The 25,281-nt window shown below is 41.1% G+C and overlaps 1 protein-coding gene across 1 annotated transcript in view; it reads left to right on the top strand.

The window, feature by feature from the left end:
* LOC139700127 (protein croquemort-like) overlaps nt 1–25,281 on the top strand; it is a 101,001-nt gene that overhangs the window by 5,787 nt on the left and 69,933 nt on the right. The window contains exons 2-3 of the mRNA XM_071598658.1: nt 12,215–12,375; nt 22,937–23,081. Coding sequence (XP_071454759.1) covers nt 12,215–12,375; nt 22,937–23,081 — 306 coding nt within the window. The remainder of the gene's footprint in view (nt 1–12,214; nt 12,376–22,936; nt 23,082–25,281) is intronic.

The raw sequence follows: 25,281 nt of genomic DNA, 5'->3' as shown, positions 1-25,281 counted from the left end.
ATATGGGTGGAGTATATCCGTCCTCGGTTGTAATGTCGTTGAGACCATTCCGAGAAACGAGACATTAGTTAGATCCAGTGATTTGGGGAGAAATTTGCATGATAATTTAGGACGTACAATAAAATTAACGAAGTCCCTTCCGAAGTTTCTCAGCTAGCTAACCTCGGGGACTAGACTGAGAAGGTTGGACTAAAATATTTTTACCATTAAATCGCTAAGAGAAGTCACCATTCTCAGAAACTTCATAATTTATTTTCTCGTTTATTTTCGGGATTTCGGACGAACTATTTTGATTTTGCCCAAAGCGCGTCTTGATTGCTGGGGAGAGCAGGAAATACTGGTGGGACTGGATAGCTAGCTCGATAGCCAAGCTTCCAATCTAACACTGAGAGAGATAATGCGTTTAACCGCCACCGGGGGGGGGGGGTATGATCGAGGGCGAGGACCGATGACAAGCAATGGAGTGATGTAGGGTGGATTCAAGAATAGGGATAATTAAATTCAATGCATGTTCTGAGTCTCAAAAAGGAAAAAAAATACGATTAAAATATCGTTACCATGGGTAGAGTAGTGTTATACTGTATATTTTACACTCATTTGTATTCACCACGCTGTAAAATGTATTTCTGCTTAGGTATCTATCTATTCTGCATTTTTGACTTCAGTTTTCAGGAGAGTACCTAACAATTAACTCATCTTCAAGGATTTTCTCCAGCCTAGACTGCTTATTTTCTGCGCTGCATTATTTTTTAAATTGTTAGTTGTAACATTCTAGTGCTTGATGTTGTAAATTCATCAACGCGTTCGTTCATCTGTTCATCCACTGTGTTCCCCGACAATTTTTACAAAAGATTTATTTAGCGCGTTCGAACTTCATTTTTATGTAGCATGAAGATTTTCTTCCAAAAAGTCAAAACCCGGGTCGTAAAATATACAGGACGAGATTGTTGTAACATTTCTTTAATTTTTTTCATTACTTTCTTCGTTTGTTCCTAATATCTTCCCACCTTCACGTCATCCGAAAAGAAAATACTCTTCACTTTTACGTAATACTTTTTCTTATCTCAGTTCTGCCCTTCTGCCTTCTTCGATTTCACCTTAAAATTTCCTCTCCCCTATCTAATCCCTCGTAAAACTTTGTCGGTTTTACTTTACTCCAACCAACTCACTTTCTCCGTTCTTCTCCAGACCCACAATTACGTATAAAACCTTAATTCTGCGCTCATTCTCTTTCTTGCCTCTAAGATCATGTTCCCGAGCGATACAGCGCTCGATGTTTAAATATTAACGTCCATCTTATTTGCGTATTCCATACATGCCGACGCGTCTTTCCTATTTGATTTTCTCTGCAACAACGACTTAATTCCTTCGGAATACTGCCAAATTACGTGAACTCTTACAGCGTTCTCTATTGATTCCCTGTCACTTCATTGTGTAAGTTTACTCTTTACTCAAGGGGAAAATATAATTTAAAATGGATTAATATGCCTTTCGGAGAAAACACGGATAAGTGACAATAACCCCGCCTCGTCGTCCCCACGATGCTCATTTCTTCAAATGCATTCATTTTTTCCTCGCCATTTGGTCGCTCGTTACACGAATTTTCATAGCCACATCCTATTTTAAATTATCATAAATTCCTGTGCCGTGTTTATTAATCCATAAATGTCGTCTCTTTGGATAAATATTGGGCCCACGTACGGTATTGATAAGAGTATAAATTTGAATCCAAGAATAGCCTTCAAGTCTCCACGAAGAAAGTTACGACACCAGCCGATATATCGGGGAGCAAAATATGTTTGTTGCGCCTACTCATAAAAGAAACAAAGGTTTATTATTCAAGTAATGTATTTTCCGTGATAAGATTGGCTTAAGAAACTCAACCGGCTTCGACGGATATCGCCATCATCGACAATATTCTTTGAAACCGGTCGTGTGCTGTTAGCAAATTTTAATGTTGAAAAATATTATTTTAATAAGAAACCGATGCATTATTTGTTGATATTATACTACCAGGTTACAGCCTCCTCAGGTGTTTTCTTTCTCGTGCTTTGATGTCGTAAGTGACCAGCGAAAGGCTATTCCTGGAATTCCAAACGTCGATAATTGTTTTCCTGTCACGGGCATGACATCAGTGTATTGCGGGGCTTAGGTGTCTCCCTCGGCATTTACCTTGTGAGCCTCCTACTCCGTAGTGACTACTAAGAGGTGACTCATAGTCTCCTCGTCTCCTAAGACGTATGTTTTGTTATTAGTAATGGTATATTTTCTCGTATTTAATAACATATTTCTCTGAATCAGGCGGCTATTGTCGTTGATGCTCGGTTATTGATTCATTGTTTTCAAATATGAATCCCAAACGGTCGCGAAAAGAGTCTAATTGAAGGGAAAGAGAATAGTCTATTCATTATTTCATCTCTTTAAGTTTTCCAGTTTTTCTGTTTACAAAAGGTTTTCTGCTAGAGATGATTGTTTACCTACACTATGTGCTAGATTCTTCACTCGCTCCCACTCTTGAGTTGGCGGGAGAGCTCAAATTTACGAATTACTCCAAGTCTTGCATTACCAGAGATGATTCCGGCCTCCCAGATGCGGGGTTCAATCTCCGGCGTTTGAAGGACCGTTCTGCATAAATCCTTTATCTAATTGGTAAGCGATTCAGGGCAAGGTCATCACACAATCCTTCGCATGAGATGCTAAACTTGTCGCCTCCGGGTAATTGTTAAATGACGATTTATATTTCATTCCAATGTGATTTGTAACGAAAACGCGCTCGCCAAAAAAAATATCCCATCACCCGAATGAGACGGAGAGTGGAATAACGTGATTTTTTTTATTTTAGAAGGAATAGGGGGGGCAACCGAAGGCCGCGATCATATGCGTCGAAAGGAATAGGCGGGTAATTCCATGGATTCCGAGGATTTTCAGGGAATGGGAGAGGGAAGTGTGGAGAGAAACCCGGTGTCGGCATCAGCCGACGATTAAGAAAGTCGCCAAGGATTCACATACAATTCAACGTCTAAGCCAAAGGACGGCGTACTCCATTTGAAGTGCTCTCAACATAGTTCCCAAGGAGGTACTGAGATATCGCTTTTGCCGCAGCCGGGGTTCGAACCTAGTCCCTCAAGGTGGGAAGCCAACGGAAAAGTTTGTCACGGCTCTCCACCATGTCGTGTTACCTGCCAATCATTTCAATTATTTCTAGTTACATCCGTATTCTAGCCTCTTTTACATGGTAGGCTGCCACTCACCGCTAGGGTATGTGGCAGTGGGCGATTACACACCAGGCATGCGACATCGAAAAACAAGTTTTTCTTAATTCATGTAAAATAATTAAAAGAAAGAATATCATGATAAATATAAGTACATGCACTGCTATCTAAGTGAGACACACTTCTCTATGCATACCAGGGAAGCAGTAGGTAACATGAAGGACAAGCTACTACAATACTTAGTTGGATGAGATAAAAATATTTACCCTTCGCCCCCCAGCGCGGTCTGATACTAAAGTACTACTTTAATTGTAACTTGGTCTATGAACTCCCCTTGTGTTCATCCCATTCATATACACACCCCTTTTTCCTCTTAATAATTAGATTTGATTGTGGGCTGGTTTAATATTTTCGTGGGGATCGGGTTGGTGCGTTGACAAGTGTGCTGCCTTCCCATCCGGGATCGAATCTCGGCTGTGGCAGGTTTTATCAGGGTACGCCGATCCCTGCTTCGGGTGTCGAGTGGAGAACATTGCAAGTGGAATACGCCGTCCGTCGAATGGGACGTTAAATTGTGTGTGATCCCTAGGCGAAGAGTAGGCTAACGTAGACATCGGATTTCTTTCCATCCTTTCCCCCATTCCCCGAATGACCCATCTCCACCATGTTACTCACGAATTCCGTAAGGCACAAATGACCTCAGCTGTCGATCGCCTTCTCCTCCCCCCTCCCTTATAACTACCACGTCTGCTGCTCTGTTTTCGTGTCTAGGTGGGAGTGTGGCATGGGTTTTTTCGTTTCGTGTGGGAAGTGCCGTTAGCCTTGGAATGTTTTCTCATCACCGCCGTCGACATGGCCCCCCCAAATGAGTTGCGTCTTCATATTTCCGAGCTTTTATTAGGGAAATGCCCGCCGAGTGCCTTTGAAATGGTTTTGTTTCGCTGGTCGTCTTTCAAGGATGACTTGGGACCATTGCCAGACACCATGCCAAAAAGGCGCCGTCGCCATTTATGTTTTTACTCCCAGCTCGGGAGTTTATGCAGAGCATGTGCTCGGTGACCCCGATTGTTATTATTTCCTTAACCTCGCTCTCTCCGAGGACGTCTTTCCGGAGGAGAGGAGTGGCACGAGAAATTTCAGAGCAAGACACAAGATACGTCCTGCGCTCGAATAGCCGGCGAGATGGAAATCTGCGCGGGACTGATCAATCGAGGGCCTCGGGTCAAATTGTTATCCCTCGACCTCGGTTAAGTTTTTCCGACGCCTGCTTATTCATTTCAGCGATAGAAAATCGATCGAGAAGAGATTCGGGGGTCCACTGAGGCTATCTGAACCACTCGGAAGAGGTTCATTCTGCCGGTGATTTGTTTGACTCCTGGGTGTACTTTTGGCGATGGATTGCGACCGAATGTTGTGTTCAGAACTTTTCGATTTGATTCCTGCTCGAAAATATTATAACGTGGTGAACACATCATAGTAATAGATTAATTTGATGTGTAAGATGCTCCAGTGGGATGGACAACTTGAGTTACTGACACACTGGCAAAGGAAATCTTACTCGACTGGCAAGATTCATTCCCGGGGTGGAAAAAAACGAACCGACAAGTCTCAAGGTTTGGGAGGAAATCTTAATTAACGGGAAAATTTCACGTCTTTCATTCCAGATCACCTCTAGATTTCAGCCAGCTCTTGCAAGAGGCATGAATTCATTAATATTTTGGAAGATTAAAAAAATAACTTGTTTTCCACACTCTTCCCGGCACGTGGCAGAACGCGTTTCACTAAACGCTAGCATATTCGTGTGCAATACAGTAGATTGAAATCTCTGTTCATATAATCCTTTAGAGAGACGGAAGGAAAATTATTTGTTTGGAAGATATTTATTTTTGGCGCATACCGTCATCATGACTAATATAGTGTTGACTGGTAGTTAGAAAATATTACGGGAGGGTGGAAATCGAGTTAAAAATTAGGAGAAGAATAAGTGGGGTGTAGGAGGGGAGGAAGGGGGAGTGGGTAAGGAGGAGGTAAGGTTATTGACGGTTGAAAACGAATATCATAGTTCATGGATGGTTAAGTGCTGTTGATGTTGACGATGACTTCTGCATGTTAATAAGTGTATAATTTATTCTTGAGTGACCGTGGATGGCACGATTTGCGGGTGTAGTTGAATGGGTAAGAGGAGGATGGGGTGGTAAAGGGAAAATATTTGCGGAATAGGAATAGAAGCTGCGGATGTTTCGATGGCAATGGCATCTTCATCGGGCTAACAGTTGGTTTTAGCCGACATTCGCAATCGAGAGATAAGTGTAACTGGAATGGGGGAAGCGGAGGAACGAGGAACGGGGGAAAATAGTCCTTTGGGAGGGGAGGATGACGATATCTCTGTGGTGTGTGTGTGGGGTGAAGAATTTAGCCAAAAAAAATGGGGGAAGAAATCTCTCCCACTATTTTTAACTCCATTTTCCCCCGCCTCCTAAATTTTTGAAAAGGCCATGGTCAGCACCGTATACGTCTCATTCACAAACTGGGCCACTCCCATGAGGTTTGAAATCCGAATCGACTGTCGTTATCATTTAAGATATTTTTATGCTGAGTGTATTCGCAAACGTTTATAGAATTGCTATCCTCTGGAATTCGTGACGGTGCTTGGCAACAGGTCTAGAGCCATAGCGACAACACTCAGTCGCTCAATGAAGCGGAATAGTGGAGCTGGTCGTTCTAATGGTTTAATTATCGCTTTACATCGGGTTGAGCAATGGAAAAGATGCCGATAGAGCACCACCTGTATTGTCTCGTCCAGATTGTTTTAGATAGCTATCACGAGTCTTTGGTTAATCCAAGGGACACAGCGTTCAATCCTAAAACTAAGAAACATTATTAAAACTAGTGGCAAAAGTCAACCTATATTACCGTATACGTGTATGTATATGTTCAGTTAATGATGACTTTTAACTCATTAACTCTCCCATCCCTTCTCTCTCTTGGCACCCCTTTCCAAGTCGTAGATTATTGATCGCAGGGATGGAATTTTTATGCGTTTAGTGCAATGGAATGCTCTCAAATCTATGCATACGTGATTGGAACTGGGTTCGTGCTTGAGGAATCAGAGGTCTCGCACTTCTGTCTGGGAATTCGAGCCGAGTCGTTCCATGCTCGGCGCCGCGCCACCCAGAATCGCGCGAGAGAAGAGCAAAGGGATCGCTCCTTTCCGTTCGAAGTTTTCCCGTCCTTCCCCAATCGCTTTCAGCCTTGTCCTCAATCGCTCCCTTCCGGGTATCCGCGTCGGCCGCTTCGAGCGAAGGAGAGGAGGAGACGGAATCCGAGGGCTGTTGCAAAAAGAAGAAGGGGCGTTGTCAAGCGTCTCGCCCCGCCGCCGTCTCTGCGCTGAACCGTGGCTACCGACCGCGTGGTCCACGCGTCTCCTTCAATCCTCATCGGAAGCTTTATGCGCCGCGCCGTCGACGTTTCGCCTGCTCTCATTTCTAGCAAAGCAATCAGCGTAACCTAAGGCTAATTAATTCGACAGGTTTTTGTCGCAATATCCTTTCATCCCAGAATAATATCTAGCTTATCGCGTTTTAATCCCTCCTAAATTTTGTTTTAGGGTCACGTTTTCGCCACAGAAGAATCCTTCCTTACTTATGTTTGAGTTTTGACCAAATTATATGCATAACCTTCTCGAGTTTTCGGTACTATCATTGACGCATTCATCCATCCACATTTATATGTATTCCATGCTAGTTTCTAGATGCATTAACTGTGGGGATCGAGATGGTGCGGTAGCTATTGTACTGTCTTCCCACCCAGAGGGCCCGGGTTCGAATCCTGGAGGCGGTCGGTCTAATATTTTCCAGTAGTATCGTGATTCCCTCTTTGAGGTGCTTTGTGGAGGGCACTTTGAGTGAGTACTCCTTCCGTCGGATGGGACGTTAAACTGCGGACCCCTTGGTGCCTTTCATTAAGAGCAGGCTATTGCCGACGCCGGGTTTCTCTCCACCCTTAATCCTTTCGTGTCTATCCCTAATGTCGGAAATGACCTTAGCTGTCGGTCGCCTCCTCTAAATACTACTACTACTACTGCATTAACTGTGACCATTAATGTAACCCACGCCACGATAAAGGGTTCATGCCACGATAAAGGGTTTTAGTCTATTATTTTGTCACTTGGTTATAAAGATATGATTAAAATCACACCACAAATGGGGTTGTTAGCGTATTGTTTTGTGTTCTAAATTGTGTTTTAAATTCTCTTCCTCACCGCAAAAGAATACCGCCTTAGCTGTGAGTTTATTTGACCTATTTAAAGCCTTCGCAAGTTTTCAGTGCTAATGTTGACACTTGAAACCATCCACATTGCTTCGTACTCAGTACCAGTTTCCTTCGTCCTGACCTTCGTCATTTCTGGCGTTTGGTAACGAAGAAAATTACGGAAAAATTGGACTTACGGGCCCGTATGGTCGGAATGTTTACAATAGCTATGTCATTTCCAAATCGATAGCTAGATACCAATTTTCTTTTTGAGGTAGGAGATCAAGCAACTTTGGAAAAACTGTTTTTGCTCCATGTTTATGCATCAGCAACTATTCTTAGTTACCGTCCGGGCTGCTGGCAGTGTTATTCCACAGAACAGTCCAGAACTGCGGGAAGCCTGCCGTCTATCAGAAGCGGGCTGCCGGAAAAGATATGAATGGTTTCAGAGGCTTTAATTTTATTTATTCTTTTCCTTCATTGAAGAAAGTATCTTGTTTCGGTAGTTAAATAGAACATTTCCCTCTGTACGTATGACTTTACTAGTTAGCTATCTCGATAGTTTTTGGATGCCTTTAGTCAATGAGTCACAGATACCTATCTCAATCTCTCCTGGTACCATATGCTTACTTGCGAATTTGAAATGTGGTGTGGTGAAGATTTATTTTTAAACCATAACCGAGTAGCGGCCTTCAAATTAGGCAGTACATTTTTCCATCCAATCTCGTTTTGCGTACGCATTCATGATACTTTTTGGTACATTATTTTCAGTTATAGTAATTATATAGGCCAGTAGTTAAAGTTTTCATTTCAAGCTTTGTAACCATCGCCCGAAACGGCATTAGGTCCCTCCGTTAGCCGGTACTCTCGTAATACGTCGACAGAATAACTCTTTTTACAAAAACTTCTTTCGTAGCCCAAGTAGTAGTAGTAGTTTTGAGGGGAGGCGACCGACAGCTGAGGTCATTTGCGCCATAGGGGATGGACAGGAAAGGATGAAGGGTGGAGAGAAACCCGGCGTCGGCATTAGCCTGCTCTTTACGAAAGGGGCCAAGGGGTCCGCAGTTTAACGTCCCATCCGACGGACGGCGTACTCACTCAAAGTCGCCCTCCACAAAGCACCTCAAGTAGGGATCGAGATACCTCTGAAAAATATTCAACACCGCCGGGATTTGAACCCGCGCCCTCAGGGTGGGAAGCCAGTACGTTAGCCCCCACACCACCTCGATCCCCCTCGGAGCCCAAATACGCAACATGAGTTAGAGGATTAAAAATATAATATATTTATTTTGGACAAATAATAATATATTTATATTCATTTACACAAATTAAATACTGCGCGCAAGATTCTCATCAAATTCACTTTCGCCTTGAAAACTTCGGTAGTTTATTTCATTCGCTGTTATTCCTCTGCCATTTTAGCTTCAGTTATTTCTCACGATCTTTCTTATAGTGAAATATATTTTCAATTCTTTTGCAAAGAAAAACACTTAATCGTGTTGAAACTTGGGTTTGAAACAATAGTACCCATATCTTTAATTAGAATTTTGACATGAATGGGCCGCCGAATCTTGCTTATTGATCTGTTGTGAAGTTAACGGTGTTAGATTTTATCTACAAAATCGGCTGACTACGTTTCGCGTGAGACAAATATTGTCTTTCGTATAGTTATTTTCTTTAATCTCCGAAAACTTGATCGATTAAGCCTCCAATCATTGAAATCCATCGAGAATAAAGGAGCTAGTAGTGTTTTTCCATTAGTTTTTTTGCCCGATTTTGAGATTGACGTGATTGATATCAACGGCATTGCACTATTGATTACACAAACGTATGTACAGTCTTGATATTTTTCGATTTTGTGGCTCAAATGTTTGCAACTTCATGGCCACTCTTGAAGCAAGCGGACGCTCTCATTACGGGGTCAATGACAGAGATAACTGCTTATCCGTTCGTACCGCTGGTCTAAACATTTTTATACGAAATAGGTCATTAAGACAGATTCATAGTAAATTCCTCGCAAATAAATATGGATCTTGGAATTGGCTTTAACCGCCCATGATTCCGCTTGCATTAAGAAATGATGTCATAATGTATTTAATGCTCTTGAATAATTACTCAAGTATGATGTTGAAATTTTCTCTCCTCCCAGAGTGGTAAACGTTAATAGCGACTTCGTTCCTTTCCATGTCCAGAAGTTTTATGACGATCAAGTTATCTTTGATATTTTCTTTTGGAAATGTAATTACTTGGTAAGTTTTATGACAGATTGCGGGAATAGTTATCAAAGTATTCAGAATTAAAAATTAGCGTTCGATGCCGGTAAGATAGCGGATATAACTGTTGCAAATTTAAAACTGTTTTGGGAAAGTTAGAATGTTTAGTAAAATGTTGAGCTAATAGTAATTGTTGAAAGTTGTCTCATGAGTACGTTAATGAAGAACCATGCATATAATTTTGACTTGATAATATTTTTTAGGTATTTGTTTGAATTGGTCCGTTTTCCTTCGATTGGTTCGATGCACGAGATTGCGAGGGACATTTTTGTTTGGGATTTCCTCATGTCGTTAGTCCGTACCGGCTTCTCTGAAATTCCATTAACTGAAATTTTTGAGTTAAGAGCATGCCCTGGAACAATAATCTATGCTTATGAAAATTTTGCCCTTACTCATATGAACTGCACTTTCAAAAACTCATTTTCCAGAGAATTTTTATGTTAGTATTATACGGGACCTTCAGTAGGGTGAGATCCAATCATTGCATTGAGGCTAGTGTTGGTAGAAAGACTGCGGTGGCCAATACGATCGCGTTGTAGTACGAAGTAGTTAATTGCGTTGGAATCTATGTTAGAAGCTTCAGAACGAGTAAAAAAGACGATGACTGAATTTCGTACGATTGTTGGTTGTCTCCGATCTCGCAACATCCATTAAGGAGAGAGGAAATAGTTTTTTTATCGAACCAAGAGCTCTCGGTGAGTTTCTTTCTTGCTTGCTTCTCTGGGTCTTTTTGGGATATGATAATCAGTCATTCCCGTTTAGTCGTTGAAGATGTCAGATTTTTTCCAAGGTGTGTAACGGAAACTCCGACGGGGTCCTGTCCAAGATTTTCAGTTTTGGGACCAAAGGCTTGCAGTCGCATTTTGAAGTAGTTGCATTTTAATTGTATGAATTGAAAATGTTGCCTCTTCTATTCCGATTTCCCTTGCTGCGGACGAGTTTAGTCCCCACAGCTTGTGTGACCTTACCACGACGATTCCCTGCACACCACTGATTCCGGCCCCGAAAAAATGGATCCGTCGTTGATTTGCTTTTTATTTAACAGACAATTGAAATATCCTGCGACGAGATAGAAGGGGTGCGTTCAAGTTTCAACGTATCATATTTATCATCAGGTACCATAAAAGAGTTGCTTATACCAGAAAGTTGAAACTTCTGCTACTTTTTAGAATAATTTTCATGTAGATGTACCAATTTTTTCACGTCGATGCCGTGATTCCTTGACCGCAAAAGACGCTTCCATAGGAGGCCACTTGGGCCCGTTGAGTAAACAAGCTGGTCCATGACCTAGGCATCTTGGGTTCTTTATCACACGACTTCGGCCTTCTTCGAACTGTCGCAGCCACGAAGCACTTTTCACAGCCATGATATCTTCATCGAATGTTCCACTCAAGCAAAGATGGAATTCGATGCATGTTAAATCACGAGAGTGGAGAAAATGGATGATTACACGCTGTTCTTGCGCGCCAAACGGTGTCATTTTTAAAATTGAAAACGCTTCTCGCACTAGCGGAAGGGACATGAACATCGTGTACCGTACGGTACAGCATCTATGCTTTGTATTCATAAAAGTAGCCGCTGTGACTGTAGCTCAATCATATCTTTCTAATTTATTGCTGTCCCGATAGGAAATTTGAGTGGCCCTAGATCGTACCTCTTATGTCCAATTCTTATGGTGATTTTTTTCACTTTTATCGTTGCTGTGGTTAAGGCTCCTTCACCATTTGGGGATTTTTTAGTAGATGCGTTATGTAACGGAGGAGGCAAGGGTAAGGAAGCCAGCCCGTCATCGGCGATAGCTTACCCTAAAGGCGCGAAGGGATCACGCAGTTGACGTCCCTTCTCACGGAAGGAGGGCTACATTTGAAGTTCTCTCCGCGGCCTTCGGAAAAGATTCCTTCACTGCCGAAATTTAAAACCGGGTTCCTGGTGTGGAATATCAATCGAACTCACCACGACAGAAGTCGAAATCTCTCTTGCTTGTGTTATTAATTTTTCTTGCTAAACTTTTTGAGTTATTGAAATGAAATGAGATTTGAGGTCGTGAATTTTCAGACTCAAATTTATTAAAACTGACCCACTGCACTAATTTCCAATTGGTTTGATTTCCCTGGAAATATTTTCCCATAATTGTGCCATGGTATTTTGTTTGGGTTCTTTCCTCTAGGTTTGTCCCGTATTGTCTTACTTCTTTGAACATGAGGTAGCGAGTGTATTTTTTCTTTCGATTTCATGGATTTCTGCTGATATTTTAATGTTCTCTTCAAACAATACCCCTGAGGATGAGTTCAATTGATTAAAGTGTCATAGTGGTTTCCATTTTATCTGAGTGGAGAAGTTTTTCTGTCATCTGTGCTGCGAGATCCTTTTCTTAATTTCGTGTCAATTGCTTTTGCGTGGTTTCTGCGTGAAAAAACTACACCTCAGAAAAGCGTTCATCGAAATGCAACTTTTCATGTTCAATTTTGTCATTTTCAGAATGTCATCCTTTCTGAAGGATCGGATAGTCACAAGCTCTGGATGGAGGCTCCGATGAAGCTGACCATGCTCTACCATTTCTTCAATCTAACCAACCCGGAAGACATAACGAATCCCAGTAAAAAGTTGAACTTCGTGGAGATGGGACCGTATGCATTCACGTAAGTTAACCATCCGAGAGGTAAAATACGGCCGTACAGCATCCTCAGCGAAGGTTTTAATTGAAGCTTAAAATGCTGAAATGTTTATGCCATATGTACCGCCGTATCGTTTCCATTACATCTGTATGGTATTACAACAAAACGTCCTCCAACTGCTGTAAATATTTTTTACATTTCTCTTATTTGGCGAGTGAATGATGGCTTCTCTACTGCAATGAAAAAAAATCTCAATTCTCGATTAATAGAGGAAATGTATTTGCCAGGTCTAAAACTCTCACTCCAAACTTCTAACTTTTGGGAGACCTTTCCATTTTCTCGTAAGAATAAATTCATTGCTGTAGTAGTGTTCCTTTCCGTAATGACCGCGTGGAATCAAAATTACCGGACGAATGATCTCAGCTTGCCAGTTTCCGGATTGACTAACTAAGCATAAGTATTTATAATTAGTCATTGTATCATTTGTAGCTATCAATTAAGCGCAACTTAAACTTAATATTTCATGGCCGATGTGGATTCACCCCCTGCCACACACCCTGGTGGTGACTTGCAGACTGCTATATAGAAGGAGTATTTTCGTAATTAAGCGTTATGAAGTAAGGCGTAGTGCATTACTAATTTATGTTCGCTGCTTCCTCTCGTGGCCTTGGAGAACATTTCACATCGTAATGAGACGAAGCGTTGAAATAAAAATCTATCGTGTCTATCAATGCAATTGGCGTATTTCCCTGTGACGATTGATTCCAAATCTACGTTGAATGTAATCACTTAGCTTCATGGATATCTATACGGTTTTATGCCGCATTTATGACTTCAGTGAGTTCATCCAGATGAGGATAGGTTCCTGCCAGGAGATTTTACTCATAAAATTCCCACTAGGCCATTAATCGAGGTTGGTTGGAAGCATTTCTACTTCATCCTTTTTTATGATGCGAATATTCAATGTGCCTACATTTAAATAATGAGTTGCGTGGATTACTGTGAGTGTCCAGAGGCGTCAACTTGAATAGAATCAGGAGGACTACCGTTAGAAGCCAATTGCTCTCCTCACTTGATTACCATGCCCTCAAGGTGTGTGATTTTCCGGGTGCCTGATCTCTCCTGGGGACCACGTTGGTGCATTGGCTTGTATGCTACATTCTCTCCATTGACCGGGTTAAAATTCCCATGGTGTCAGAAATATTCAGTGGTATCCTGTTCCCTACTCGGGGTAATTTCTGGAGAAAACTTCTAGCGCAATGTGCCTTCCGTCAGATAGGACGTTGAACTGTGTGAGACCCCTTGGCTCCTTTCGTTAAAGAGCAGGTGGATGGCGACGTCAGGTTTCTCTCCAACGTCCACCCCTCTCATTCCCTGAAATACTACCTACACAAAATTGACCACCTATCACAACTGGCGCAAGTGTCCTCAGCCATCGGTGGCCTACCCACAAAACAACTGCTACCGCCAGATCTTTCTTGGGAACCTCGGGTGGGACAGGGTAACAGCCCTAATTTCACGCGCTGCATAAGGGATTAGAACGAGGCGAGCTGTACCCTTCACTGTCAAACTAATCTTCGGGATGATTGCTCTGGTTTTATCTATTATTTTCAATCATTGTTGAACTGGCATGCTACTAGCTCCCTAACCTCGAACCGATGTAGCTGACCAGACCTAAAAGCTCTCTGAGAAGTGGGTAAGATCCGCTTCTTCTTGATCTTTCCTCCTAATTCCACATTGAAAATTTCGGCTTGCAGCAAAAGAATATTTCTTTTCTATTCAAAAAGTAAATTATATCAATAAAACGAAATGTTTACTCATAATCGATCTCTGGGAAAGATTGAATCATTGCTTATAAACCTGTGAACCGAAGAAATTTTTTCAACAGTTGTCTTCGCGGCTGCTTTAATTTTTTAGAGCAGTCGGATATAATCTTGGAATCCAGCTCACGGATGAATCAAAATCACTTGATAAAAGATTCCCTATATCTTTCATTTTTGCCAATCAGTTATGCTTCTCACTTTCAGGCTTCCTTCGTGGAATTGTTTGATGTCCATATTAAAAGAGTTTGAAATTTTCCACACTTCCACATTTGTGGAAAATTACTAATTCTTTTAAAATTTATCAATCAGAATTAGATTATCTTTAGTCAAATGAAATGTCGCGGTATCACGTGATGTAGGAATTGGCGATAGCCATGTCATTTAGTAGTTTTAAGTTTTTGTTTCACGATTGTCATATTAGAACCAGAGAGGGTATATTTTAGCAGCATTCGTCACAGAACGAGTTTGCGTTGTGCGACTAGGCTTCGGATGGACCCTCATAATGAATGTACATCCCTTGGGACGAGTAGCATCACATTCTTTTGGCTAAAGCTTTAAGACTGACAACCAGAGGGACAAAGGTTCTGGCCCAGGCGTTTCCCTGAACACACACCGCATAAGCGCACGCTTTATGATTTTCTGGACATAAAAGATTTCTCGAAAACCGCCGGTTGGCACAGAAAAACGAAGATCTGATTCTTCTATTCTGGTGTGGGAATTTCAAACGCCGTAAACGTCGGGAAAATTATTAATTGAACCAGGAAAAATTCAAGAGTGATGGAAAGAATATGTAGAGGATAATAGAAGCAAATATTCTAAATGGAAACTACATTGATATGTAATGAGCGCCTTTGAATAAAACTTTAACTACATGCGAACGTGGAACGACTTTTATCAAGAGGGTGGCGCCTGATTTGTTCAACTTACTTGACGGTTAGTATGTTGACCGAGTCGTCATTTATACAACATAGCTCTTTTATTGGGGATTCTTTTGAAAAGTGTAATTTCCCGAAATTATTTCCTTTTTTGATATTAACGAGGGAAACTTTCGCCTTTCCTTGGGCTGGAGGGCTGAAAATTATTTGTTTTCAAGAATTCAATTTGACATGTACGTGTATTCACAGATTTAATTGTTTTATTTATTGCGTGGCCTTCAGTGTTTGTTTCTAAGCAGCTGAAATTGATCTGTGGAATATTCTTTGCTTATGATTTCGATGATGAAGAAGATATCTTAATTTAATTTATTCGCAGCTACTCTTTTCTGAATTAGGCAAAGGCATTTTTACAATATCACATTTTTATGGAATTTTCCCTCATGGTAGAAACTCGTTCCCAATATCTTCTTATAAACTAGTTTCTATAAATCTAGATTTACTAAATGCGTTTCAAATAGTTTAATGTAAGCGAAAGGTGGGGGTGGTTATATGTCGGAAGCTTTTAGCCGTTGACCTCATTCTTATTTTAAATAAATGTGACCTCGTTACTGTTACGCTCTCTGCCTTATCAAATTGGAGTTATTTTACGAAGTCAAGTCGTGCTACTATGACATTCCTGAAGAATAATCGTTCCATGTAAGAGAGTTTTAGATTCCTCAATGGTTTGATTTATAATTCATAATATGAAAACGTGGGTAAATAATTTTTATAAACGTCATTCATGCAAAACCGTATAGCTTTAAATATTACGAATCTAATTTCTGATCCTGGAAACCTGTATTTGTGTGTACGAATAAATAAATGAATATATATATATATATATATTCATTTATTTATACATGCATTAAGGACAAGCCCAGAAAAGTTTCGGAAAGTGAAATCGTGCTGATCACCAGCGTGAAAAAGTCGCCATGACCGGGTGCCCCCTTATATAAGTATACGTTACATAAATACTTATTTAGAGAAACAAATTATGTTAACAACCTTTCTATTGTTAAGATCGAAAGTTATCCTGCCGTGCTTTTTCAAGCCGATGTTTGTTAAAAAAAACGTCGCCGTGGACGTCAGAAGAAGGTAGATAATGGATCCAAATATGAAAATCGCGTCGCTCAATTGTTCAAGGGGTGTATTGGAAGAGAGGAGACACTTGCAAAGGTTAAGACGCTCGAGTGCAGATGACCAATTGAGACGGAGCCCAGCATTTGGTATGGACGAGCATGGCATGCTACTAGTCCATCATATTATTTCATTCCTCTTGATGGATCCACATGGATCATATCACGCATGCGGTGCGCGTTGAAGTCGTCAGCCGAAAATTGAGGCAGTCGTTTATATCAAATGATTCGGTTTATTGACATTATTCTGTCATAGCGCAGCAACGCCCATTTGAAAGACCGCAGAAGAATTTATGACAGTGTCCTATTTGCGACACCAATCTCGAATAAACTCTTGGAATTCACCTCTTAAGACTTTTTTTGGCACTTGGGTACTAGTTTTTGGCACTGCACCCAATACTCATTCACTTAAATGTTCAATGGATTCTGAGACCCAGGAGCATTGATAATTTATGTTTAATAAGGTCGTTTGAGTTCATTATAATTTTTAATCTCTCTAATTTTATTGACATGATCTTGCCTACCGTAGTACAATGGGAATAATAATACATTTCAAATATTTTCTATAATACGGGAAGACTGGACGAATTGGCAATACGTCAGGTGCACTTTGATGTTAACTTCACGGCCATTATGGTGACAAGGACGTCATTATTGTCAGTATAATTTTGATTAAAAGTAATTAGAGACGAGAAGGAATGGAAAATATATAAAAAGTGGTGAAATTGCTAAAAATCGATAAGGAGACCACGCTATTTACATTAGTTCTTTAATTTCAGCAGTTCTTTGAATTTTTTAATGCTATATTTATCCTTCCGAAACAATAAAAAAATTGCGTAAGGGTTCTGAGTGCCAGGTGAAATGGAATAATTTCGCATGTAATTATTAAGTTGTACACATGAAAATTATTATTTATTGAAACTACTTTCATAAGCATACCCTACAAGCCACCGTAGGATGCCACGACAGGGAGTGAAAAGCACGCGCAAATGACCTTAGCTGTCGGTCGCCTCCCCTAAAGACTACTACTGAAAAGCACCATTAACGGGAGGCAATGGGGATTGGAATGGTTCGCTTGCTAACTTAATGGCTTCCCACCCTGAGGGACCGGGTTCGAGTCCCGGCGACGACATGATTTTCATTGGTGTCCCGATCCCTACTTGAGGTGCCTTGTGGAGGGCGCTCTGAGTGGGTACGCCGTCCGTCGGATGGGACTTTAAATTGCGGACCCCTTGGCGCCTTTCATTAAGAGTAGGCTAATGCCGACGCCGGGTTTCTCTCCACCCTTCATCCTTTCCTATCCATCCATAATGGCGCAAATGACCTTAGCTGTCGGTCGCCTTCCCTAATAACTACTACGGAAGGCCATGCATTCGCACCCGCCGACCTACGTCATCCATTTTGGTTAGAGATAATTGTTTTAAAATGGATGGAAAGTATTTTAGGCCATCGAGCCGCACGGAGGTAATGACTAAATCGAATTCCCGAATCAGCGTCCATAGTAGGAAGTCACAAAAATTTAAAAGATTTAATTTCGAAGTGGGTTTTTTTAAACTCCTTTAGCGGTCTCTTACAATCGCTGTTCATTATTTCACACCTCTTACGCGACGTGACAAATTTTCGTTTGGGCTCACGTACCATATTGGACCAAGGCCATTCGTGTCCAATTCAGAAGTGGGATCCAATGGCAGTGGCTGGGATTCGCTCTTCGTACTTACGATATACTTAATCCTCCGGCACATTGCCTATTATTTCCTGAAGGTTTGGGTGGGAGAGCTTGGTAGCCGAATGTGAGCGGAGGAAAGGAAGTTAGGGGAAGGGGGAGGCTCACAGGGAGAGTGGATTGAGGGGACATGGAAGCACACGCAGCTGGGAGTTGTTTGCTGTCGGCGTTACTTTTCCGGGGCAGGCTCCTAGGTTTTGGAATCCTCCGTTCAACTGTCGTACGCTAGACTGTCTCGTGGTTTTGATGTAAGAAATGCATGGAAATTGACGGTAAAAAAATTATTCAAGTTCTTCACCACTGTTCGCGATTCTGCAGCGTTGTCATTTACTGCAGTGAACAGAAGGTGAAATATTTGAAATAAAATGAGGGAAGATAAACATATGGTATTTTATCATTTGTTACTAAAATACGATGTTAATCTTCACGTAAATCATATTATGACGTTCATAAATTAATACCCCTCGACATCTGCCATGTTGGTTGTTTAATAACATTTCAATGTGTTAAACGTATTGCTGGATTGATATGTTACGTCAATTTTAATATTTATAAATTGAACCTAAAGAGTTGAAGAATTTGTGCCGTCTAGGCAGGGGCTCTTAGATCTCCATCGTACTACACGTAAGAAGACGAGCATAATCAAATATTGTTTTTTTGTGGACATTAAATAGTTGTATTGCTGTAGTCACCTCAGTAGCATTGAAATTCATTAGATGCAATACTTAGTATCTCTATCATGCCTGTCGTTTACAGGGAGTCGTCTGTCTAAGTTCCATTTTTTGGAAAGTAAGCGTTTGTGGCCATTCTCTCAAAATAATCGCTAATGTATATTGAAGTGATATGGTATTCTTGGAAGTTAAAAGAAATTTAGATGATATCCCATGAGCTGACGCTTAAAAAAGCGAAAATGTATGTATTTCAATGAATTTTTTATTGTTTGAAGGGTACCTACATGTTTGAAGAGCTTATTGCTGGAAACGCTTCACATTTTTTCGTCATCTCCCATTTCGCGAGGGTAATTACCGAGTTGAAAAGTTGTGAGTCCACTATATAGTAATTGATAAGTGCAATTTCTTACTATAAAACGGAATTTCGGAAACCCCTGACAATACTTACGCAATGTGGTTCATTGACCCTACCCAGTACGTCACCCGAAGGGGTAATGTCTCTGGTTATTTTTACGGAACCCGTTGACCGACTCAAGTTTTATGAGGTGACATGAATGATTGCAACTAATGTATATGTTCTTCGTCAGAGATTATAGGCAACTGATATCGAGCGAGATAACGTAAGCAGTACATGGAGTGAAGAGATATACCTGTTTATCCGTCATATTATATATTTAATTCTATATTTGGATAAGTGTGTAATTTTGTATTATTTTATTTTTTAAAAGATTGCGAGGAAAATAGAAATGAACGGTTTGGCAACCGGCGAAATCAAATTTTTGCATTTTTCTTCGGTCAAAACATAGTGAGAATATTTTTTTAAATAAGTGCTTATCCATAGGGTATTTTAGGTTTTGCTGTCACCAACTCCATTATACATAAATGAATTGAATACAGAATTTGATAACTCTCGTTGAATACCATAGGTTGTGCTTCTATGATGTTATTCATTTCATTAAAAGCAAAAAGGACTGAGAATATCTACTTAGAGCTCCATGCATAAAAGATAGATTCGTGTTTAGAACGAATTGCCAATATATAATGCATCGAAATATTTATATTGACAACTCTTCCAATTCATGGTAAATGGTAAAAATCCATAAATATCTATCAATATGTTACAGAAATAATCTTAATGTTTGGATAGTGGAGGGTCGAGATCTAAGACTTAGTGTGAAATGAGCACTTCCGGGTAGGGGGCAGTTCCTTTCACTGTTCTACCTGGAGTTTCCCCGAGATTATCTGGTACCCGAAACTACACCAAGTTTGATGGAGGTGTGGGTGTCCAGAGATTTCGCTTCATTCAGTAGCTCAGTGCTCTGCCCACTTTACCATGCCACGCTCTCAAGGTACCAAGTAAAACATTGTGGGAAGGGGTGTATGGCCCGGTCGTGCGCCGAATTCGGTGGCCGAATACGTAGCTTTTGGAATATCTTACCGCGTAACACTCAATTAAAATGTGAAGGTCCATCCTGGTTGACTGTACAAACACTACTACAGGGGAGAAACTTCTTCAAATTCTGTGAAGCGTAGAAAGTTGATGTACAGGCCCATGGCGGCTGTCTCTTTCAGGGTAGACCGAATCACCAGTCCTCTATTTAATACCTAGGCGATATAAATGATACATTGAGCTTCTTACGGCCTCTTTTAAGACTGGCTATATTAAATGATATTTACTTAGGCCGTAGGGGTTTTTTTTACCACCGTAAAAAAAAGGAGTGGAATATTGAGATTAGTGTGGTTATCTACGGGGGAGGTTAGTCCCTCGCCATTGATGAAACACTCGTGCAAAATACCCAGACGTTCACGTTTACAAGGGGGGTATGCTTCCCTCGCGTCTGGATTAATATCTTCGCAAACCTATTCGACTTCTTCCTAGTAAACACCTAAGTGGTTAAGGTAGCTCAGAACTGGTTCCTGCTAAAGGAAAAACTTCCCTATAAACTACTTTGGGCCAACTTTGGATTTGGGACTGTATGTGTATTTTTAAGTTCCCGAATACGGTCCCTGGCAATAGGATTAATTTACTTGTAAACCTATTCGGGAAACGCCCTTACTCTGAGTGAATGTAAACGTCTTAGTATTTTGTGTGTCTGATCACTGGCGAGGGATTAATTTTCCCCGTAAATTACCCCACCAATCTCGATATTGCCCTCCATGTTTCCTTTTACAGGGGAGTAAAAAAACCCTTTACTGCCTAAGGAAATATTGTTAAATATAGTCGACCTAGGGGAAACGATGGGAAAAGTGAGACGGTGGAAGAGCGAGAGGGAGGAAGGGAAGGAACTCTGATCGAAGTGAGAGCGACTGTGTGGATTTGCCTTTCCGTTGTGAAGTTTAAACGAGGATCCTAAAAGAATCGACCTTGGTCCTTTATGAACGGCGAGATCCGAACCTAACACGAGTGGCCTCCATCACTGAGGGAACGGAATACATAAGATGTTTGGAGGAGGCATTTTATCGCTCAAGGCCTTTCATTGCGGCGTGAGGCATGCTGGTGGCGTCTCTAGACCTAGCGAGGGTCAACCACCCGTCCGCAAACAAACGCATTGAATTCCACGCAGAACCGCGTCGCTAGCTCTCGCCAACTTACAAGGTCCAATGTTCAAACCCAGGGTCGGCGGACCTGGGTGTGTCGAGCAGAAAGATAACCTGCAGAAATTTTCTGAGAGAAAATCGTGGGTTTTCCTCCGCTGCTGTTCGATGATAATCAAAAGACAAATATTGCCTCCGTTCCATATCCGAGAAGGGGCGATTAAGCGATTATGTTCGATGGAGCATGGCATGTGAATATAAGGAAGGATTTTTCGCGAAATTTCTATTTATTTCTTTCTTAATTTAGTACCCTTCATGCAGCCGCTTGGGTGTGTGACAGGAGGAAGCTCTGATGACATGTCAAAGGATTCCAGGCTACCTGCTGGTCGTGGCTCATTGTGGCGTTAGCGATGTCGTCGAGCGTGGATCTGAAGAGATTCTGAATTCCCTCAGGGAATTGAACTCGGAAGTGAAGCGGGTGGGTGGTGTCGAGGGGGTTGATGCGACGCTCTCGATCTGCAGCCTTATCCCGAGGAAGATATTTATCGATCGATGTCGATGATCGAAAAATAAAAAAATCTCTCGTTCCACAAACATACAGTTCCCAAAACGATGTGCGCTAAATGTATTTATGTATTTATATACACCTTGCAAGCCACCGCTAGGGTGTGTGGCAGAGGGTGAATACTCACCAGACTAATTTTTTTTACCCGAACAAGACCCTACCGCGGTCGGACAATGTTATTATGACCCCTAATCGTTCGTGGAAAAAATGACATCTTAAATCTATCTGATCTACACTTAATCTCTTTAATTTTATTGACATGATCTCCTACCGTAGTACGATGGGGGTAATAATACATTTTCAACATCACTGCTAAAGGTCCCTCCTTCCAATTAATGCAAGAGCTTCAATCTGTAATTTAATCATTGCTCCGTGAGTGATTCCCTGCCTAGCTGCTCTTATGCTTTCGATGCGCTTCTAAGTTAATCATAACAACGTTTTACAAATCTAGCTCCTCTACGCTGCACGCGTTCCGATTCGGCAATCAATTCAACTTCGTGGGGATCCCATATACTTGCAACATATTGTAAATGAGGCCTAACCAATGCAGGTAACATTTCTCTTTGACCTTTTCGTCACATAATAAATATGAAACTCCAATAGCCGTAAACAGTTTACCTTTCTAAACAAAGTAAAAATGAAATTAGTTGGCTAGCGCCACAAGTCAAGGAGGGGTAAAAAGTAAAAAAGGAGACGATAAGAAAGGTGAATACGTTATTATTATACTACTATTATACTACGTTATAATTATATTACTAGCCGTAAGAGCTCATTTCTATCAATACTTTTCGTCACAGTTACTATTCTAATAAATCCTAATATTTTATCAGCTTGTCCACACATTCCCCGTATGCGTTTCACGAGATCCGTGAGAGATGGTAACATCTAGGTATTAATTGAGTCTACACATTCCATTTCGGTGTTCCCAATGCAGTAAGCGTTCAGGTTGGAATTGCTCATTTTCCAAAAATGTATGACTACGCACTTTTTTAAGTAAAATTCTAATTGCCAAGTGTCGCACCAGCGTTGTATAGCGTTAAGGGTTGCTTGAAATTCGGGGTAAAAGTTGACCGTTTGAAAAGTTTCTTGATGAGTTGGGTCAGACGGTGCACGACCTCAAAATATTTCCCTTGTCCTTGAACGAAGTGTTTCTTGAAAATTAGCTATTTTTTATGTATTTTAATGGCGGTCCTAAGATGTTCCTGATTTTCTTTACAGGCAGAGAATAGAGAAGGAGAACGTGACGTGGGATTCGGAGAATGGCACGGTGACCTTCATTGAGAGGAACTTCTATTATTTCGATCCGGAGCTGTCCAAGGGTTCGCTGGATGACCGAATCACTTCACTCAGTATTCCCGCGGTGGTAAGAATCATATTTCTTTTATTCATATGAGAGTTTTTCCTATATATTTTTCCCAACCTTAAACTGTTACGCTTTTGATTTATTGCTTCCGGGGTAAAATTGAAATCTATCGAAGTTAATGGTAACCATTAAGTTCGTCAAAATTCACATATATGTAATCACATTTTGTTATTTTACATGGTACGAAGTGTTGTAATTAGTGTTTTGGTATTTTTAAAGATGATTTTTGAATGGCAACGAGTAAATATACTTGAGTCCCGGTTGAATCAATTTTCGGAATCATTTCGCGTTGTTAATTGATGTTTTCGCAGACAACTCCTATTCTTAAATTGAAACAAGTGAGTGTATACGGCACGAATATGCAGATGAAGGCTTTATCTCGAGGCACTCACCCATCAGTTCGCTCATGTGTGGGAGAAGTGGGTAATAGTCTGCTGATCACATTGTAACTTTTATGCTGTATAGGTATTACATAGAATTTGAAACCAACTACAATTCGAGATTAACTTCAATCGGATGCGTTAAAGTTTAACTCTTGCTTAAATCATGGGAATTTTTCCACAGAAGATGACGTTAAACTCGAAAGATGATTTTCGGAAATTTTATCGTTTGACCAAGGCAGACTCTGCATAAAAACTCTGATAAAATCTTTGGATTAGAGGAAATCGCTTAGTGGGGAGCATGGGCAGGTGTGAAGGCAGGTTGTTGGCAAACTCTTGAATTAGGTCACGCACCTCTTGATCTTTCTCAACCGCGAGAGGACGGCTGACAGTCTGCATTGCGAATTCAGGTATGCGTTTGCATCCTTTCTAACCTCTTGTTGTCAACTTTAAAGGAGTAATTCATCTAGGCACACGTACTACTCGTATTGAGGGAAGTTATGGGCTACGCGATCCTTCTCTACGTCCTTATCGTGATCTTAACTGGTTGCAAGCCGCCTAGTTCGATTGATAATTCCCACTCATTTCTCCTCACCACCCGGACTATCTCCTCCTTCCTAGGGAAAGGCTCCGACTCAGTTCACTTAGCATTTATTTGTGTGTAATACTCAGCCGGCGGCCAGGCTAGTCAACAGCTGGGGTCATAGAATATCGCGAAGCTTATCTCACGACAAGTATCGAGCGAAATGGCGCGCGTTGATGTCGCACTTTCACCGTCAGCGGTAAATTGCTTCTCGAGCCTCAAGGCCAAGAGATGAGAAGTTTGACAACATTGGACGCCTTTTCTTATGAGAGGTTTGTATTGAAAAATTGTCTGATGAAACCCCCTTGGCAAGACCCTGGGCACTGGCCCTAGTTCAATAGTCGTTAGCATTTGAAGTGAAATTGGCCAAGCTTTATTCTTTTATACGTTAAATCCGTATGGTGATCTCCTATTATAATTTAGGTTTGTTGAGCGTTGATGAGAGATATTCGGAGATGTTCCAGAAGTTTTGAGCACAGTGGGAATAGAAAGGGGACGAGTGTGATTTAAACGCGGGGATAAGTTAAGTCTTGAGCTCACATCCGTTTAACGTAATTCGCCCTTTCAAATTTGAGGCAGCTTGTGCGTAGGGAATATGTAGCGGCCAATACAGAATAAAAAGGTGCGTATATTTTTCATATCATCAAGGCATATTTTCAGATGAAAACGATAGGGGGGGGGGGGGAGTTACCCTCTTTAAAGGTCGTGCCTTCTGTCACTTTTCCGGTTGCCGTTCTCAGGTCCGCCCCTATCACCGCCAGCAGACGATACGTTTTAAATTTTGCTATCTTACACGGTTAGTGATATACTATATTGGGTCTACGTCTCATTTAATTTGTAATATCTCTATAAAGCAGGTGCTGGAGATAAAAATTGACATCCATGGCTCTTGCAGGTAATAATTTTGGCATAAAATATGCTATCACGCTAACAATTGAATTAATAAGTGGATATGCATGTACTCTGAAGGATAGTTGTCATCTTAGATCCAGGATTAAATTTTATGTCGATCGATAAAGCCCGGCGAAAATGCTATCACTCCATAAAAATTTTGGCGTGCATTTGGTGTTTGTGGTAATCTCTTCGCAATTGTGGTGGGCTGGGCCACCAGATGTTCCCGCCAGCCGATAAGTGACCAGTACACGATTACCCTTAAGTTCGGCTGAAGAATTGACAGTTTTCTGTTATGCTACCGAGCCATCCGGAAAAACTCTTTTTTCTAGAAAATTTTATGGTT

Source organism: Hetaerina americana, unplaced genomic scaffold, assembly GCF_022747635.1.
Source record: "Hetaerina americana unplaced genomic scaffold, ioHetAmer1.1.p SCAF_10, whole genome shotgun sequence".
Classification (NCBI taxonomy): Eukaryota; Metazoa; Arthropoda; class Insecta; order Odonata; family Calopterygidae; genus Hetaerina; species Hetaerina americana.
Note: the sequence above shows the minus strand (reverse complement) of the source record. Positions and strands in the feature narration are given on the sequence as shown.